We start from the raw sequence: 19,851 nt of genomic DNA, 5'->3' as shown, positions 1-19,851 counted from the left end.
CTTCCGTTTTGCGGGAGAGGCCGCGCCGGCCTGTGGGACGCTGCCGGTGCCGCTCCGCCGCCGCCGCATCGCGCAGCGCGCCCAGCCCCGGCCTCGGCCCGACCCCGTATGTATTGGTGCGGCCCCATGTGAGGCGGGCGGTGCGGGAGCGAGCGAGGCCCCGGCGCGGCCCGCGGGCGTCCGTCCCGGTACGTGTGCGCGGCGCCGCCGGGTCCCCATGGCGCCCTGAGCGCGACGGTGGCGGCGGGTTCCCTGGGCCGCGCCCTCGGCCGTGAGCGAGCTCGATGCCGAGCACCTCGGACGCGGCGGCCGGCGGGAGCGGGGGCAGCCGGGGCTGGGGCAGCGGCGGTGGCGGCAGCACGGCGGTGGAGGCGGCGGCCGACAAGAAGCGGCTGCACCACCGGAGACGGAAGCGCTTCGCGGCCCAGCCGCAGCCGCCGCCGCCGGCCCCGCACCCGCTGCTGTTCCCGTTGCTGCAGCCGCCGCTTCTACAGCCCCCGCTGCTGCAGCCGCCGCTGCCGCCGCAGTCCCTGCTCTTCCTGGCGGCCACCGGCGCCTCCTCCTGTTGCGGGGACGGCGGGGAGCGGAAGCGGCCGCGAGGCAAGCGGCGCTCGGGCTCCCGGCACAAGCGGCGGCGGGGCCGCGGCGGCGGCGGCGGGGGCACCCAGGAGGCGGAGAAGCGGCGCGGTAGCGGCGGGTTGAGCACGCTGGTGGAGGAGTACGACGACGTGAGCTCCCAGTCCGAGGGACTGTTGGGCGGCGGCGCGGCCGGCGGGGGCAGCGGCGGGGGCAGCCCGGGCTCCTCCTCGGGCGGTGGGACCCAGCGGCAGCGGGGCGAGGCGGAGCGAAGCGGCCGGTCCCGTCGGGAGCACCGCGGCAGCAGCGGGCGCTCCAAGGAGCGGCACCGAGAGCATCGCCGGCGGGGAGAGGAAAAGACGCAGCAGGAGGGGACGGCGGCACCGGGCCGCGGGGCGTCCGAGCCCTCCTCGTCCTCCAAATCCCGCAGCCGCCACAACCACACCGGGAGCCAAGACCGGGAGGGACTCAAGAGCAGCAGCGGCGGTGGCAGCGACAGCCGCAGAAAGGGCTCCCTCCCCTCGCCCAGCAGCAGCAGGAAAGACCGGGAGAGCAAATCGCACCGGAGCCGGACTAAAGCGGCTAAAGAGCCTCCGTCGGCGTACAAGGACCCTCCGAAAGCTTACCGGGACGACAAGCTCGAGCCCAAGGCGTACCGGCGGCAGCGCTCCTCGCCCAGCCCCGGCCGGGATGACAGCCCTCCTCTGCACCGCTCCTCGCAGAGCCAGCGCAGCCGCAAGTCGCTCAGCCCGGTGGGCGCCCGCTCGCCGCTCAGCCCCTACAGCCGACGCCGATCCCCCAGCTACAGCCGGCACAGCTCGTACGAGCGCGGCGGGGATGTGTCGCCCAGCCCCTACAGCAGCTGGCGCCGGTCGCGAAGCCCCTACAGCCCCGTTATCCGGTAAGTCCGGGCCCGGGGGCGAAGGCGGGATGGGTTGGGGGCCCGCTGTGTGGAGGAGGGGAGTAATGACTGGGGCGGGAATGCAGGAGAGGCCAGAGAGGTTTGCATCCAGCAGCAGTCCCTCTCTTGTCCTTTTGCTGCCAGAAAGCTGGGGTGAGGGGCAGGGGAGAGGGAGAAGTACAGAGATCTTCCTGTCCTGTCTCTCGGGGAGAAAGGGAGACGCCAGTGCCTGTAACACTTCGTGGCTAGTTTCTCTCCGTGGGAGACCACCTGGCTGGAAAAAGGCTTTCAAATGTTAAAAGGTTTTCAAATGAGAGTGACTGAAAGAAGGTGCTCCTTTGAGGACAGGTTTTCTGAAAGACCAATTTTGATTTTTAAATCTTTGCTTACAAAGTACAGACGTCCCGGTACATTTTTATGTATTTTGTTCTTGGGTAAAATAGGATGCATATCGAATAAATCTGGGTTTGGTTTAATTTCTGCTAATCTAAAGAGAAAACCAGCTGACAGGCAATTTGTGTTTACAAGTGTTTTCTTGCTCTTTTTAGAGGTCTATAGAAGGACTTGGGGTTTCTGTTTTACTAGAAAATTGAGTCAGTGTCATGTTTTGATAAATTGTCTTGTACTTTACATAAGCTATGAAAAACATTAGCTCTTTACCTGGTAAGGTTATGCACGTGTATATAATTAATGCATGCTTGCAGAGAATTTTTCTTCAGTTTCAGTGGGAACTCAGGGTGTAAAGGTCAGCATTGCATGAGATTTTGAATTTTATGTGGAGAGGAAGTGTGGGCTGTATCTTTCTCATCAGATGCAAACCATGTTGTGGAATTAAAGCTCTTCAGAATATTTTAACCTGCAGAAAAGTACACTGGAAATTTAAAAGTATTTGCTTAGTATGTGTTTATAACTGAAGATTTTATTTCCTGTATTGGAACCTTACTATTGCCTTGTTGTTTGTAGAGCTGCTTAAATTCATGTCTGGATTTCAGTTTTAGAGGTATCCAGCAATGTGTTGTTCCACTGGCAAGAGTTTTGTTTACAAGGCATTACCTGGTGGTTTGTCTGAGAACTGTTCTCTGGTGTTTTTAATAAGCACTTTGTGTTGATCACCATTTGGGGTGTCCTGTGGGGTATCCAGGGAACATGATAAAGCTGTTCCATGTTTCATTGGGCTCTTGGTGGAGTCTGCTGTCCTGGGTGTGCATTAAATGCTGTTTAAAGAGCAAAAGTAACAAAGCTGTGTCCTACTTTGTTCAGAGAGATAGAGCCAAAGCACTGTGGGATAAGAATAGTGATTGTCTAAAGGTGTGGTGGTATGGAATAATTTTGTAAGCAGTAGGGTGTTCCACGAAGAAAACACTGTAATTGCTCTGAAAACATCGTGCTGTTCTTCTGTGAGATTCTGTTACAAGTGGTTAAAATGCACTTTCAAAATGATTTGCCGAATAGCACAACAGCAGTATTATGTGCATAGTTTGATTTAAATGCCCTAGGAATCAGATTATTTTCTGTAGTTGCTTGTATCCTGGAATAAGAAAGCTAATAATGATGCACAGAATTATGCATATGAGGTTTGCATTTAGGAATAGCCAGATTGGCAGCCCAGTTAAGTTCAGGGTTCTGTATGCACTGATTAATTGGGCTGTAGTAGAGTTTTGTAGGAGTGTTCTTTTTCTGTTGGTAGTGAGCCTGTGATTTGAAGCACAAAAGTTTGAATCTCCTGATTTTGGTATTCACTCTGCAGTGAGTAAGGCTTTCTTGAGCCCACAGATCTGTTTCCAGAAGTTAGCTTTGTGACTTCTCGCCTTTCTTCCTCCCTCCAGTTGAATTGCAATTTGTGTTCAGTTTTTAACTGCTTGCAGACAAATGTCGGGTGTTCAGGAGAGGAATTGGAATGGCTGAGTGAAAAGGAGAGGTTTCTATATGTAGAAAGAAAGGTCTGTCCTAATGAGGCATTCATTGCAAAAACGTCACTTTCATAGAAAACAAAGGAGACCTTAAAGTGTGAAGATCAATTATTAATAATGTTTACCTGTTGTGGAGAAATGAAAGCCAGTGGTTTTTCCTTCCATACAGCTATTGATCATAATGTGTATTGCAATGGCAGGGGAGAAATAGAAAGGTAGAGGTTTATACTTTCTTTTAACCATCCACAACTATGTCATAATCACTTTTTGCTTGACTGTGTAGTACTACAACCAAAATGCTGAACATTTTGCTGTCCTGTTTGATAATGATACAGTGGCTTTAGACTTGATAGAATATTACAGTTTCATGAAGGCAATGCCTTCTTGCAGCACCTGTGTTCTTCATCTGGATGACTTAAAGGCTTAATTCTGGGCTTGTATCCAGCTGTAATGATGTCCAGACAGCAGGGACTTTTTATGTGACTGAGTATTTCAGTCTTTTTGCTCTTTTCGTTTTGTGTCTTCTCTAATGTTATGTGAATTACCCCGTTATTTTGGTATGTAGAAAATGATTACAAAGCAGTTCTAGCATGCTTGCAAAGCCTGTGTGTTTAATGGTGATTTTTTTAATCTAGGTGTCTGAGCTGCTTAGGGAGAAACTTCTAGTAAACAGCTGAAGGGAAACAAGTGAAGTCAGCTTTGCTAGTTTGAAGCAGCACCAGTGCATTGTTGTTGTGAGGTTTGAATTGCAGTACTGACTTAGCTGGTTTTAGGTGGGTTCTAAGGAGAAGCAAAGACCCTGGATATGTGTTCCATACTTGGTGATTACTCTTTAAATGATGGACTAATTACTTTTTCCATTGTAATACCAGGGGAAGTTTGTGTTTTGGATAAACTGATTGAGCTGAATTCACTTGTTAGACAAAACTTTTTTACTTGCTGCTGGTGGATTTGTATTATTCTTATTTTCTTGTGGATGGGATAACACAACAGTTCTAAAGTAGCACATGCATATTTTCAAAATGGAAATTTTTCCAAAAGTATGAGGTATTTATTTCTGTACTGGTAAAATGACTGGATTAAATAAAAAATTCTCAACCAAACCCCATGGTTGACAAAAGAAGCAGACACAGTCTCTTGCTTTGTACAATTTCATGCTAAACTAGTTTCCAGAGAACTTTTTTGTAACTTGAGTCTGGTCATATGTTATGTGATCGCACATATAAATCAGTTAGCAGTATAGATGAGTAATTGCATTTTTCCAAATTTGGATACACCTACCCATCTGCTTAGATAAAAGTAAGTGGGTGGGGCATTACTAGATAGTGCTACTATGTGCATAGATGTTGCTTATAGAAAAGATACAAGATTTATTTTTATTTTGGTACTGGAGTAATCTCAGTCTGTATTGGTAGCTAGTCTGTAGTTAGGCTCTGCAGAATATGGGTCATTTGTGTGCAAAATCACAAGTGCAGGGAAAGCAGTAAAATACATATTCAGCTAGTAAATGGAGAAGCTGTGGTGCCATACACTGATAGGAAAATGGCTTCAATTCCAGTAATTCTACTTTTGAATTTTAAGGATTAAGAGAGAGTTTGATCCCCCCCTGCCTTGATTAGTAAAGATAGATTTTTTTAAAAAACTATGTGAGTTAAAGCTCTCTTATTTTGGTTAGTAAAACTGTATTTTGCAGAATTTAAAATGGACCACTCTAGGTTTTCGCTGTTTTGGGTAGCTAATTTTTCCAGTGTGCATTGCTGCCTTTGCCTTTTGCTCATGTGCCTTTCCTTTTTCCTTGTTGCTGGTGCTTCTTTCCTTAATTGAAAAAAAAAATAATTTGAAAAATTTATTTCAGATGTGTTCAAACACAGATTTTGAGTTGACTTGACCTTTTGCTTGTTGATTTCTTTATAGACCAAGTTCTCATATGATAATAGAGGATTTTAAAGCAGGTTCAAGAAACAAATAAAAGCCTGGCTCAGAGTTTTGCAGTATGTATTAGAGACCCTTTTAAGACTTACATTTAGTTGGAATCAGTGAGGCAGGTTACGTAGTCTTCATGTACTAAGCAGCTGAGTAGGAGGTTGGTTGCAGAGCTGCATAGAATGTAACCTTGAACTAGGGGCTAGAGAAAATAAAATTAATGAATATCAAGTGAAAGAACACTATTACTGTAATGGCTTAAAGAAATGAACTATATGTTTGCCTGCTAGACCAACATGGAAAAGCTGTAGTATGAGCTAAAGTATTTTGTCAAGGTGGTTTATGTTACCAAGGGGTTGTAAATGTCTTGGAAGGTCTGTTGTGAAGCCAGTTGATTAAATTTAGGTCTCTCTTCTCAAATACACTTGCTGTGCAGGGAAGGATGGCAGTGCTTAGTCAGCAGTCCAGCATCACCTGTGGGTTAAAGAAAGAGCTGGGCTACAGTGCTTGTTTTAACCTCCTTTGGACTGTTAGGTTTCTTCGTTTTCCCTTTGTATTCTCATAAATCCCTTTGTGTTACACATTTTTAAAAGTTATTGACAAAGTTAGTTCCCTTGTTCAGCTCACAGACCCTTACAAAATTGTTTGCGCTTAGGCAACATGTAGCTGGCCACCAGCACGATGGATTAAGCTTGCTCTTAAAGCAGTTAAGAAGAAAAGAGGTTTTCAAGTTTAGAAACATGAGAAGATAAGACATGATTGTACTGATTTGTCAATAAAATGTAACTTTGTTTTGTATTGAGGGGGTACTGAAAGGAGAGGAAAGAAACACCTAAAAATGTAGCATGGCAAGAAAAACAATGTAAGCTGAATGAATGAAATGTATTCCTGGAAATCTGAAATCTGATGTAGGTAACAGTTTTCTTTCCTGTGGGGTTTTAAATATCAAGACAGTAAAAGGTAGTACTCTAGGCTACTATTTGGAATTCTTTCATTTTCTGCTCGAGAATGTAAGTGGTATTATTATATCAGTAGACTTTTTTTTTCTTTGTTAAATTAATCAGTAAATTTATTAGTGATCCAGTGAAGTGCAATAAAATGTTGCCTATCAGGAAGGAGAAACATTGTACCAGTTTTGAAACCTGTAATTCAAAACGTTTTGATCTCTTAAGCAGTTTTTTCTAAAGTGACTAAGTACATTGTATGAAGCAAAGAAACAGTGGGTACCCGTTTGTTTTATGAAATGTTGGGTACTAGGCAAAACCAAGAAATTGAAAGGCAGAACCATGATACCTAAACCAACCTTTGTTTTTTTTCCCTTTCATCTTTTAAGGCACTATTTTTCTTGGCCTGAAAAGTGGAGTTTTGGTTTCAGGGTGGCTTCCTTACTAGTGCCTTCTTCCTCTGTGGCTTTCTTTAAATATATCTCTTCTATATGGTTTGTATAGAATATCTTAATGTTTCTGCTTGTTTGTTTGTTTTGCTTTTTATTTTATAGCTATAGCTAAAATGTAATTTCTTCCATGTCCCTTTGCAGCTAGTCTAGTTGTGCAAACTTATAGCCTCCAGCCACATCAGTTTTCTGTTTTCTTTTTGTCATCACCCTCCATATATAAAAACACACTGACATCTGTATATGGCTCAGAAAGGATTTTGCGAGTGTCATGAAGTGTGGCAGTTGTCCTCTCTGGAGGGCTCTACACTTGTGTGAAGCGAATTCAAGATGCTGAAATAAGACTATTAATGGCTTAAGTGGCAAAGGTGCTCTAAAATGGGGCAGAACCTGTGGGTGCAAACAGGGAGAGGCATTGAAGGAAAGTTACCTTCTCAATAACTTAGGCTTCTTATTAACCTCTCCCCTTGTGTGTTAACAGCACATGCTGGTGCTTCAGTTCAAGAGAGTGAAATGTGGCCTTTAGGTTCAGTAAACTTCCTGATCTCTCCTTGCTTCAGGAAGAGAAATTTGAATTGCATTATTGAATGTATTTGCTTTTTGCATTGCAGGTATGTGTGGTCGCAGCCATTGTTCTTTTGCTCCTTTTGACTGTGTTAAAAACAGGCTGCTGACTACATCTGAATCAGTTGGTGTCAAATGTCAGATCAGGCATTTTACATGTATGTGTAGTATGTGTATGCATGCACACACATTTAATAGAGACCTGCTGGAAGATTTGTACTTCAGATGTCTCTCGTGGTGTTTTTTCAGGGTCTCACTAGGTAGTGTCCCATTAACTGGCAGACACTGCCTGCTGTGTGAGTGCATTTCTCTGCTTCTGTGACTTCATCTCTTATGTCAAATGTTCGGTCTGAACAGAGTGAGCTGCCTGGTTTTAGTATGCATTGGGCAATATTTTTCCACTCTGAGTGCTGCATAAGCTTTTGAGGAAAAGCTTGTAAATGTGTCCATATTTTTGGACACATTTTTATGGGTGAAAGCTTGTACATAACTTGTTTAGTCTTTTGGGACTTGTGAACTACACAGATGAAAGAAAGTGATAGTTGAGTGCTTAGAAAGACTATTAAGCTTATGAAAACAGCAGGTGTTATCATTGTAACTTGAATAACTAGCACTTTGACAAATATGCTTTTTACTTAAAGTTGAGGATTTGTCAGTTTGGTTGAAAATGCTTTTGCATTAATAATTAATGCTTTTGCTGTGTTCTCTAGGGTCTACCTCTGGTTCAGGTACAGCAAGGGATTCTTGCTAAGGTTTCTGGGCTGCTAAAGGTACCATATATAGGTAATAGAATGGTTTTTCTGACATAAATAATGAAAAGTTTTTGGAAAATTTGAAACATTGCAGTGTTATAACCACTGTTATAACCAGTCAACATATTTCATAACTAGACTGCTATCATTTTGATCCACTATTAAGGGCTGTAATAGGTGCTGAGACTGAAACTTAACTATTTGTGTGCATGCACATCTGCTGTCTCCCACATGAATGCAGTTCTGACATGGAAAAGTTGTGCAGTTGTCATGTGGAGTGTGAAACCCATGATGGATGATGGTTGGGTTTGGGTTTTTTTTCAGCTGAGCTTGCATAAATTCATGTCCATGGCCCAAACTCTCTTGACTGGTATTGGTAAAGTACAGACATCAATCCACTGCCAATTCTTACTTGTTTTTGAAGTACAGAAGAGTAGGTTGTTTTTGCCCTAGGTTTTCAAAACTCCCACTTCCTCATTGAGTTATGGCAGCTGAATCAGGTGATGAGATTAGTTGTCATTGATTTGAACAGATTTTTTTTCATTTTATCCTTAGCAGTGAGCTAAGCAAACCTGGTTTTTTTGGTGCCAAAGTGGAACAGAACCAGTCTTAGAATCAGGCACAGTTTCTCACCAACTGTGTTGTTTTAGGCTGCTACTTCTCTTTTCCAGTGCATGTGAAATTACGTCTGTATTTGTTGGTTCCATGATTACTTTCTTTGTTAGGTATCAGTCAAAATGAACAAGAAACCCCATATCATCCTCACGAAAGAAGTAGGGCTCATTTTGAGACCTTTAGGGCATGTTTTAAATTTAGTACAGGTAGCAGTGATGTACTTGGGATGGAGGTTATGTTCTACAGGTAATTGGAGAGAGTCAGTCTGAAATAGCTGATGTATAAACAAGATGTGCAAGGGAATTTTTTCCAAGACAGGTCAGTGACATCCTTGCAGACGATGCACCATTTATAGAAGTCAGTTTGGGACTAATGGGGACACTTAGCTTGTGCTTGATGCTGGAGAAATGCAATGGTGGTGATTCCAGGGCTGGTGCAGGTCTGCAGCAGTAACACCTCTGTTTGAGATCTACAGTCATTCCTCTTCAAAATGAGACAGCAGTGTGAACAGAGCTCTGCTATAGCATTGGAAGTGTGTGTATTTTTTAGACGCTTTTTCTTCCTGCTACATTGTTTTAACTCTGTATAATGGAACTTTGTACGTTTTTAGTCTTACTCCTGGTTGGCCAAACCTCTGAATATATTCTGTGGGATTTAGCACTTAGATCTTCAAAATAATGAGAAAAATTACTTCAGCAGCAGGATTCATAATGAAGAAAAGAGTTTTCAGTGGAATTTTTTTGCCCAATATTATGATTTTATTTGGTGTTTATTAGACGTGAACATTAATATCTCTTTACTGAGTAAACCAAACATTAGATTTTGGTTGAAAATTGTTAGAAGAGAATTGTGAGGCTTTTTTCAATTAAAGTGTAAAAAACTTTTAGGATAATTATTACTATTGCTATCTGTTATTGTTACCCTGCTCTGCCAGAAAATCCTATAAAACCTGCTTCCTGGTGTATAATTGACCTGTGCTAGTTTCCAAGAGTTATCTTCATCAGGGATTTGATTTTTTTTTTTTCTTTCGTGAGTCTCTAGCCCTTTGGATCAATTTCACCTGTAGAATTTTGAAGCTTGTGCTATACTATATAGTGTGCATACACATTGTTTCAGTCACTTTTTGATTTATCTGAGTGACTTTTTATTGGGTAAGAGTTCCTGCATTATAAAAGGAAGAGAGTGTAAATTTAGAAATTAGTCAATATTGCACACAAAAGAAATGTTATTGTACTAGATTAAATATTTGTTTAGTTGAAGCATTGTGATGTAATTTTGTGTGTTGATAATTAAAACTGAATTAATTGTTAGTAAAATTAAATTTGGTGTGGGATGGGTAGTCCTGATCATAGGGATTGTAGTTGGCATTCTTTTGGTTTATTTATTGGCTTACTTTTTTTTTTGTTGGTTTGGTCTGGCTTTTTTGTTTCCTTTTCTTTTAACAACCTCCATACATTGGTGTGCTATCTTTTGAACTCTGAAATTCTTGTATCTTCAGGAAGCTTTATTTTTGCTATTTCTTGATACTTTTTTCTTTGTTCACCTGATGAGGACTGGGTGTTTTTAATCCTGAGTATGCTTTTTCCTCCAAATGATAAGCAAAATAGATTTCCATCAAAATTTAATCAAGAAAATACTTGTAAATCTGATGAATATCCTTTTTATTCTTGGTATGGTAAAATGGATGAAACCCCCTACATTTAATTTACTTTATTTCATATCATTGCTATGTGGTTGCTTTGATTTTTTTCTTCTTTCTGTTAGTGTCTGCATTCAGATGCTGTTATAGCATAGTCCCATTTGTGGGTTATGTTTGCCTGTCAATAACTGTAACAAATGTTGGGTACTTGGGCTTTTTGGGAGCTGGAGAGGTTGTTTGTTTTGGTTCTTTTTGAAGTTGTACAATTAGATTCCAGAAAAGGAAAGTCATCTTTCAGTTGGCTACATTGCAGCCTTTAGTATTCAATTTTTTTTTTTAGTGTTCCATTTTTTTCTCAGTTAATGAATTTTGGTATTTATGGAAGTGAAAATTCAGACATTCCTACAATTAAAAACAGTGCTGCTTAGATTTCTCTTGTCCTGTGTAATTTTAATTTCATTTTGTTGAATTCTGACTATGTATTCAGTTTAATTTTTCTCAAGTACTGTATATTCTAAAGGTGTTTGTACAAGTTACATTAGGATTTTCTTTAAGAAGAAAAATGTCTCTTAAGTAGTGAGGAGAGCAGAACATTTCTTGCCTTGTACAAGTGTTGTATTTTGCAGATCTGTGAGATGAGAAACTGCATATAAGAATTTTAATGTCTTCTAACAGGAGAGTGTAGAATCTTGATTGGTTAACTATAGAATTTTATTTTTTTAATGCATGGTCTTTCCTATTTCATAGACTTCTGTTTATTCTATGAGCATGGTGATAATAATTGATTTTAAAAATGTAATTTGTCAAAAAAGTAGATGTACTGGGAAAGCAGCTAGACTTCTTTTTACCTGGGTAAATCTTTACTTTTTTGTAACAGGAGATCAGCAAAATCTCGAAGCAGAAGTCCATATTCATCAAGGCACTCCAGGTCTCGTAGCAGACACAGATTGTCTAGATCCAGAAGTCGTCATTCGAGTATTTCTCCTAGTACATTGACTCTGAAGAGTAGCCTGGCTGCTGAGCTGAACAAAAACAAAAAAGCAAGAGCTGCTGAGGCAGCCAAAGCTAGTGCAAAAGCTTCCAATACTTCAACACCTACTAAGGGAAACACTGATGCTGCTGCAAGTGCACCTCAAGTGAACAATGTTAAAGACCTGAAGAAAATCAAAACTGAGCATACGCCTTCTCCTACCGGTAGTGCAAATGTGAAAAACGACAAGGCAAAAGCAAAGGTCTCACTTCCTGAAACAAAAGCAGAAAATAATTTAATTGCAGACAAAATTACCAAACAGAAACCTGCAGCAGTAAAAGAGAATAAATTGCCTGTTGTGAAGCAGCAAGTGGTCCCTGTAAAAGAGAAGAGCAAACCAAGTACACCAAGTATAGTAGCCAAGGAGAAGGATCGAATTGTTGCACTACCGACCTCCACACTACCACCCTTGCCTTTGCCTCCCACGCTGCCTGAAGATAAAGAAACTGATAGGTGAGTTGTCACAGAGATTTGCTTTTGGGATTGTTTGTTCCTTTTTATAATGGTGGTTGTTGTTTCCTTTGGAAAATAAATGTAAAACTATATGCCAGGTCAGGCTAATGCATTATTTAATTTGTTCTTGCTCTTCAGCTGTTTGACTGGTGACTATTAGTGAACTGGAGGAATTTGAGCTTAAAAATAATTTTAGTACTTGAAAAAAGCAGAGTTTGGTCTAAGAAGGATCTTTCTGTAAAAAGTCTTGTAAAGAAATGTATTAAAAATTACTGGTAATAATAGCTTTGGGATGAATGAAAGGAAGTATTGAAGGATTCAAGATTGCAAGTTTGGTGTGAACTTATACGTACTTCTGGGGAAAAGTTGAATTCAGTAGCAATATGAGAAAATTATTTAGCTGGGGTTTGAAGAAAAGATTATCTTCCCTTTGCAAGGCAATTGTTTTACAGTTGAGTGTTATTTTAGTGTAATTTATTTCAAACATCAGTATTATTTAGAGTATGTATAATGGAAGTGAGGTTCTTGGCTTGACATTTGTGTTAATTTTGAAGTGTAAAAATTGGTCTGTAGTGAAGAAATTAATTTCTGTGTCCAAGTGTCATATGAATTTAGATTATGATAAGTCTGTTTGTAGTCCTAACAGAGAATCTCTGCTGTGATTTGTGGGTTTTTTGGGGTTGTTTTGTTTTGTTTTGCTGAAGGTGCTTACATGCCTTTCACATGTATGCAAGAAATCACTTCACAATTAAGACAAATTTTTAGCTAGAGGTGAAGATGTTTCTCTTGTGTTTGCTAGTGATTTAAGTTTGAATTAAACATTAAGGCTGCATAGAAGCCTTGGGAAATAAATGGAACCTAACATAGTATTAGATAATTATATATTATTTTTTAGTTGTAGGAAAGAAATAGTTTCTTGCCCTTCAGCATTAAACTCTAGCAAATGTAATAGTGGTGTAGCACATGTATGATTACATTTACATTTGTGACAAAGCCATCCTCTCCAGGTAAATTGGAATCCTGATACTGTGAGCAAGATTTACTGTCTTATCTAAAAACTAGTCTGTGTAGTTTAACTAAATATTACTGGCATTGAAGCATTAATTGCAACAACATGAAATGAGATTTCATATCGAAGCTGGATGATTGCTTCTGATATTATTATTATTGTTATATTTTAATGGATTACCTGTTTTAAGTTAGTTAGGCTGAGGAGTTAAGCTACAATTAAGCAGTGGTTCTTTCATTCTCCTTTCAAAGTGGGCTCATTCTCCTTTCAAAACCAAAAGCCTACTGCTTGCAAACAGCTGCATTAGAAAGATTAAAGAGAAGTAATTGAATGTCTTTTATGCTTTTCTTAGTTTTGCCTATAGGATGTTATAAACTTTGGATCAGAAATTATAAGTAATGATAAAGTTTAAGTCATCAAAGGAAAAAGATCAATGTTTTTAATGGCAGAGGTAGGCAAAGTTATTTACCTTGGGCTCTGAGTTACTGTGGGGAAATTGTGTCAACAAAGAAAGTTGGAGCTCAGTGCTATGCAGAACTGTCTGGTTCCTTCAGTAACAATCTCATAAACTCACAAATAAGCAACCTAAGGGAACATCAGTGTTGCTACCTCGCAGTGCAGGTTAGCTGAAAGGGAAAATTGCCCTGGTCATTAATGATGTGTGGTTTAGCAGACCTGGAAAAAAAGCTGCTCTTGGCTGCCTCTATTTTCATGTGCCACTTTTAAAATCTGTGTCAGAATCTTTCATATGTTAGGCCTTCACTCATATTGAAAATTTTGGGGAAAAATTATGAGAGAAATACTAATATATAAACTTCAAAATAAGAGTTTTTTATTGCCATGACAGTTACATGCACTGCACTAAGGTGGTTTATTCTTTATAGCATGTTAGCCATTATATTTGTGATGAGGGCAGTCTATGCTTCCTTGTGATGGTTCTTTAAAATGGGGCAGTGGCAGTTGAGGGAGTGGTAAAAAGACATAAAACGGTTCAGTTGTCACAGAGAAGCATAGACATATGCAATACACTGGAATTCTGCATTTGAATAGATAAGGACTACTTATTGCAAGAAAAGTAAGAAAAAAAATGTTTGCATTCTGTATTGTGTGAGTTGGCAATATGTTTCCATTTATAGAAGTTCCTGCTTTATCTATGAAACTAGGCAGGTAAGAAGTTGCTGAAAAACTGTCACAGAGAAGGATGAATAGTACCATTTGGCAAATGCAGCTAACTTGGTAAATGTCCCCTCAAAGCATGACTTAAGTTTTATTGATACGGTGATGGAAATTGAAAGAGTAAATACTGTGTGAGTGTCCATAGGAGTGAAATAATTATGTAATTATAGAAAGTTTAGAGATGATCATGGCTTTAAAATTACTGGATATGCAGGAGCTGAACAAATCTAGCTAAACTAAAAGAAGTTGTGGTAAAATTGAGCCATGTACTTAAGAAAGAAAAATTCTGCAGCAGTTATGATTCCCCATTGGAATGGTAAGAACATTTCTAAGATCCCTGTGTAGTTGTTTGGGGATTTTTCTCAAGACAGAGATGAACAGTATCTGTTATCTAATTATGATTGGTTAAAAATCAGTCAGATATCAGTAACCCATGCCAGAAAATCATTGTCATTATTTTCATCTGGTTTGTTTTTTTTTTCCCTCCCTTGATATGCATGCTCATCACTAGAAATGTATTAAATCTGGAATGTTTCAGCAGATGCATGCAATTACAATCTGTAAGTGAGGTGATGTGGACAGGCTTGTAATGCCCGGCAGTGTTAATGTAAGCATGAAGCTCATTAGCTGTGATGACCAATTTTAGAGACAACTGGATTAGTCAGATCTTCTCTCTTACATGGGAAGTCAGAGTACTGATTTTACCACTATACTTTGGATGTCTGGCAGCACCTGAGCTCTAAATATTTTTAATAGTCTAGGCCATAAGCTTGGAAAGAAGCTTATGTGGCAGAGGAAGTCTGGCCTGGTAAGGCTTATTGTGTCATCTTACCTCAGCTTTCACCAGGAAGGTCTGCTTTCACAGTTCTGTAGAATTGTGGTTGTTAACTGTGCATCTTCCAAGGAGCTATTTGAGTCATTTATCCAAGTCAATTTTAAAAGCAGATTTCAAATGTTGGTGCACTGACAGTCTAGAATATATTATTTTTTGAAAAATGATTCTAATAAGTTTTGCCTTTATACTAATATTCTACTATCTTAAACTTATTAGCAAAACAATGTTTTTTTTAATAGCTTGAGAGAAAATCTTTCAGTGAAGTCAGTGAAAGAAACAGAGAAGAAACTTCGCCATCTGCTTGCAGACTTGCCCCTCCCTCCTGAGCTGCCTGGAGGAGCTGAGGTACCCAAAAGTCCTGAAGAAAAGAAACCAGCAGTTCAGTTACATAGCAAGAGAAGACCAAAGTATGTTTATTAAACTTTTTTCAAAAGCTTATTAAGCAAGTGGAAATAATAATAGTTTCTTTAAAATTTGTTCTTGTTGAAAGAGTTCTGCTTTTTGACATTTTTAATATTAATGTGGCTTGACTCAAACTGCATGGTTTATTGCCACTTAATAGTAATAAGACAGTTAACTAATAATGTCTCAATTAGTGTTGAGGGTGTCTTCAAAGTTAAGACAATGTATAGACACACTAGCTGTATTCTTAAAAATATTTATTGCTTTGTAGAATATGTGGACCACGACATGGTGAAACGAAAGAAAAAGAAATAGACTGGGGAAAGCGCTGTGTGGATAAATTTGATATCATCGGTATTATTGGTGAAGGCACTTATGGGCAAGTTTACAAAGCCAAAGATAAAGATACAGGTAAGTTCAAAAAAGATAAATGAGTTTTACAATTTTAAGTGAATAGGATGGTTTTGGTTTTTGTTTTGTATTGAGTAAAATTTGTGGTATTCTGTCCTTATGTTTTGAAGTTTTTTAGTTGTTGGTGTGTTCAGTTTTAAGTTTAGCATTTATCTAAATCAGAAATTGTTTGCTGCATTGGAAAATCATTTCTCTTTAAAGCTGTGGCTGAAATGTAGCTGAATAGTCCTAAATTCTGATTCTTAGTTTTTGAATTTTGATGGTCTGTATAAAGTTCAACTAGTAAAGAGGAGAGGCTAAAGACGGGTTGGCAAACTGTAGTGAAGTTTGTAAAAGGATGCAACTGTGAAAGAAGCTATGCATAAAATTGGGTCATGGTTGTTTGTACTCCAGTAGTCACTAGTTCATAGTAGGAAGAGAATCTGCTCCTGTGCAACACAGCCGTGAAGAGTTGCACGTGGGGTATTCTTGCAGTGTAACTGACTTTACAATAGTGACATTCTTCTTTAATTTTGTAATAAATATTGTTGAGATGAGTGAGCACTCACCACTAGGATACATAATACTGTCACTGCTTCTAAACAGATTATCCAAATTCCTTATATATGCTGTATGCTGTGTGATTGTTTTGTGATTAGTTAGTAGTTCTTTCCATGATTGCTTACCCTTCTGGCTTATTTGTGTGTGCTTTGAATTCTGGACCATTTTCTACTTCAGCAGTAACTGGATCCCATTGGAGCACATGCCAGCCTCAGTTCCTTCTTTCTGATTGCCAGAAGAATAAGCAGTGTGATTATAATTCCTTCTTTATTCTTTACCTGTCCTTGTCTCAGTTCAGCTTTAGTTCTAACTGAGCTGTCACAGATTTTTGCCTCTACCTCGAGAACCTTTGCAAATCATTCTTAGGATCTCCTGAGATACTCTGCCTTGCATATTTGCATTTAGTCCTGCCATAAACATATTGCCTTTTTGGCAAACTTCAGGTTATTTGTGAGTCTCAGTCATCTCTTAACCTCCCCTCCCTTAGAAGTTATTGCTTTCTGCATTGAAGATGTCTGTACAGATACAGCAAGCAAATCTTTTAGCTTTGGATTCAAATCCTGTGTGGAAAGTGGTATTATGGCCTGTGAGATACCTTAGAAGAAGCTGTGTAATGGGCTTTCAGAGCAAGTGGATGTGGTGTCATGCTGGAATATGATCTTTTGTGAGTGTATCGTGTAAGTTAGTGTATCGTGTAAGTTAGTGTAGGGTAAGTACTTTTTAGAGCTAACACAGATACCTGGGCTGTCAGTAAACTTCCCAGACACAGCAATAAACTTTCAAGAACAAAACGATTGAACTGGCATGTATGGTCTGTAGACATCCTCCATCATGAGTAGACCATGCTCCTGCCATTTTGTAGACTCCAGTTTGATCCAGCCCACCCTAAATAGTTAGGGAAAATCTCCTCACTGTAATGGCAGTGCCACTTGTGCTTGTAGAAAGTATACTGATGAATTTGAGGACTCTTTAGTCATCATATCTTGAGCTGCATAGTATTTCTGGCTAGATACATGCATTCTGACCAGTGGTAATGTAGTATTAAACCCAGAGCAGTCACAGGCCTCTGTCTCTAAAGCTGCTGCTGATAATCACTCTATACTGGTAGACATGGTGTGGAATATTGGGATGTGTGAGTGAGTTGTGCAGGAGGAAGGAGGATAGCCCTTACAATGTGTGTGTAGCTGAAAATTCTCATTTGTAGTTTTCCTTCTGTATGTGATCCTGATTTCTTTTCATAATGCTTGATGCAAGCATCAGGGTTTTGAACAACAAGCACACAAATCAATACTGAATCCCATGGTTTGGTTGCTAATCTTAATGGCTTTTACTTAAATTTTCTCTTAGGGGAAATGGTAGCACTGAAGAAAGTACGACTGGATAATGAAAAGGAAGGGTTTCCAATTACAGCTATTCGAGAGATTAAGATTCTTCGACAGCTTAATCATCAAAGCATTATCAACATGAAGGAAATAGTGACGGATAAAGAAGATGCTTTAGACTTCAAGAAGGACAAAGGTATGTATGCTAACAGGGCTTGCTCTTTCTGGACCTGTTCTTAATGTGATAGTCTGCTGTGCTGGATTGGAAGTTAAAATTCATTTGAAGTATGTTTGCAAATTGTCATACTTGACGAGGGATTTGAATTTTGATTTAAATACTATAAGAAGTTGTTTATTTATCTCAGCTATGCATTTTGCTTATAGAAACATTTTCTGCCAATATTTTGTGGGATAAAAAATGTATTGCTTGATTGTGGTTTTGCTGTGGAGGAACAGATGTTTGAGTCCTTGACACCCATGGATTAGGGAGGCCAGCAATAATAGGAAGCTCTTAATTGAGAGCTTTTCTTAACTTTTTATTTTTTTAGTACTTTCTCACACCATTTAGAGTATAGTAGGTTGAATGTTGAAGAGATGTTTTTAATTTTAGGCCTGGGTTTTATATTAATTGTTCTTCAGTTACTTTCTTGATGATTAGGCACATGTGTTTTGTGGGCTTGAAGAGGAGTTAATTAAAAGTATGAAAAGCAAGACTTGTACAGTGGTAGCTTTTTTCCCCCAAAGAGAAGGCATGCAGACTTATACTCTTGGTTCCTTCAGTTTTAAGTCTGTCTTGTTTGAATTGTTTCAACCTCCTTAGTCTAGAGATTCAAGCAAACAGTGTGAAAATCATGCGGTGTTATTGCATGGTACCTCTGATATCAGAGTGGTATTTTGCCCCTGGAGGCATTTCATTTTAGGTCTAAGTGTTACAAACGTATCATTTTGGACCTATTTTAGTGTCCTGTGAGCAATTTGTTACATAGTTTGACTTAGAGTGTTTGGAATGTGGTACCTGTCCTCCTTCCCTGCTCTCCCTCCCTGAGTCTCTATACAGGATGCCCAGCAGCAGTGCAGATAGAAAATGCTGTGTGTGCTGCATGGCCAGCTGAAACAATACCAGGTGATATGATCATTCAGAAGGTGGATATGAAGCAGGAATTCGTTTGGGTTTTTTTCCTAGCATCTTTGGAGAGTATAATACTTGAAGCATGTACAGCACTGACATGCTTAAAAGTGAGAAGTATCTAGCAAGAGTTTCTTGAGAGTTGTGCAGGTTCAATGGTCAGGCCCCACTCAAAATCCTGACAGTCTGCAACATCCAGTTTAGTCTTTGTGTGTGAATCTTGCACTAAGTTTTAATTAGGTGTAACCTACTTGGCTAATGAGACCACACTGAGTATTGACTAAGTACATAATGACTCATTAATGAATTTTCTTTCTTTCTCTTTAGTGTTTTGTTTAGAATTGAATAGTAAATTTCAAATGGGTTTTTTTTTTGGTCCAAGTCTGTATTTGTGCTTTTGATATTACTTCTGATTTAATTTCTTGTTCTTTTTTAACAGCATATTACATTTTCTGAAAATTTACAAGGGCAGGGGTTTCTCTGGAGAATTCTGTTCTATTCTGCTAGAATAGAATTAATTTCTGATAGCTGAGTAAGTTCTGATAGCTTCTTGAAAACGTTAGCAGGATAATGAGACTGCTGTTAAAACTTCTCTGTGAAAGTAAGGAAGTTGTGGGTTTTTTTCAGGCACTGTATTCTGTATTTCTCTAATGAGTAGTTCATTGTGAGTTAGGGATTTATAGCTGAGTTGTGGCCAAATCATAGTGTGTGCAGAGAATGAATGCAAGTGGGAGGAAGTTTGGTCATTTTCACAGTAAAGTGTTGCAAATACACAAGTAGGCTGCTTAACAAGGAACCATTAGAAAAGTGGTAGTGATACCTTACAAGAGGCAGAGGTTAGAGTAAAAGCAGGGTGTTGTGCCTATATGATGAACATGTTTATGCTTAATATATAATATGTGTTTACCATGGCTTTGAAATATGATTTGGAAAACCCTGCTGATAGCGCACTGAGAAGTGTAGGGAATAAGAACATTTTTACTATCACATGTTTTTCTAGTTATTATGAGTGAAGTTAATTTTGTTTCTAAGGCTGTGTATCATACCCTGACATAGTACTCATCTGCTTTTTCACTTAAGGCAGTGTGGGGTGGTTTTTTTGGTTGGATCTCAGTAGTTTAATATACAGTCCATTCAGTTTTCTGACAGTAATGTAAGTGTTGGGGCCCACTTTGCAGTACTTGATTTAAGGATACTTTTTAAGATACTAATGTTGCACTGCAAGCCAGCAATAGCTTGGCTTGTACAAATTTTCCTGATATTTTGAGCTGCCT

General features: G+C 39.7%; 1 protein-coding gene across 1 annotated transcript in view; it reads left to right on the top strand.

Annotated features, from left to right (window-relative positions):
• Positions 1–284: 284 nt before the first annotated feature.
• Positions 285–19,851, top strand: part of CDK13 (cyclin dependent kinase 13) — a 44,400-nt gene continuing 24,833 nt past the window's right edge. The window contains exons 1-5 of the mRNA XM_054273450.1: positions 285–1,477; positions 11,151–11,756; positions 15,016–15,183; positions 15,450–15,589; positions 17,477–17,647. Of these exons, the coding sequence (XP_054129425.1) occupies positions 285–1,477; positions 11,151–11,756; positions 15,016–15,183; positions 15,450–15,589; positions 17,477–17,647 (2,278 nt within the window). The remainder of the gene's footprint in view (positions 1,478–11,150; positions 11,757–15,015; positions 15,184–15,449; positions 15,590–17,476; positions 17,648–19,851) is intronic.

This window comes from Melozone crissalis, unplaced genomic scaffold (genome assembly GCF_028551555.1).
Source record: "Melozone crissalis strain CALT ecotype California unplaced genomic scaffold, PUWL_Pcris_2 ptg000016l_1, whole genome shotgun sequence".
Taxonomy (NCBI): domain Eukaryota; kingdom Metazoa; phylum Chordata; class Aves; order Passeriformes; family Passerellidae; genus Melozone; species Melozone crissalis.
Note: the sequence above shows the minus strand (reverse complement) of the source record. Positions and strands in the feature narration are given on the sequence as shown.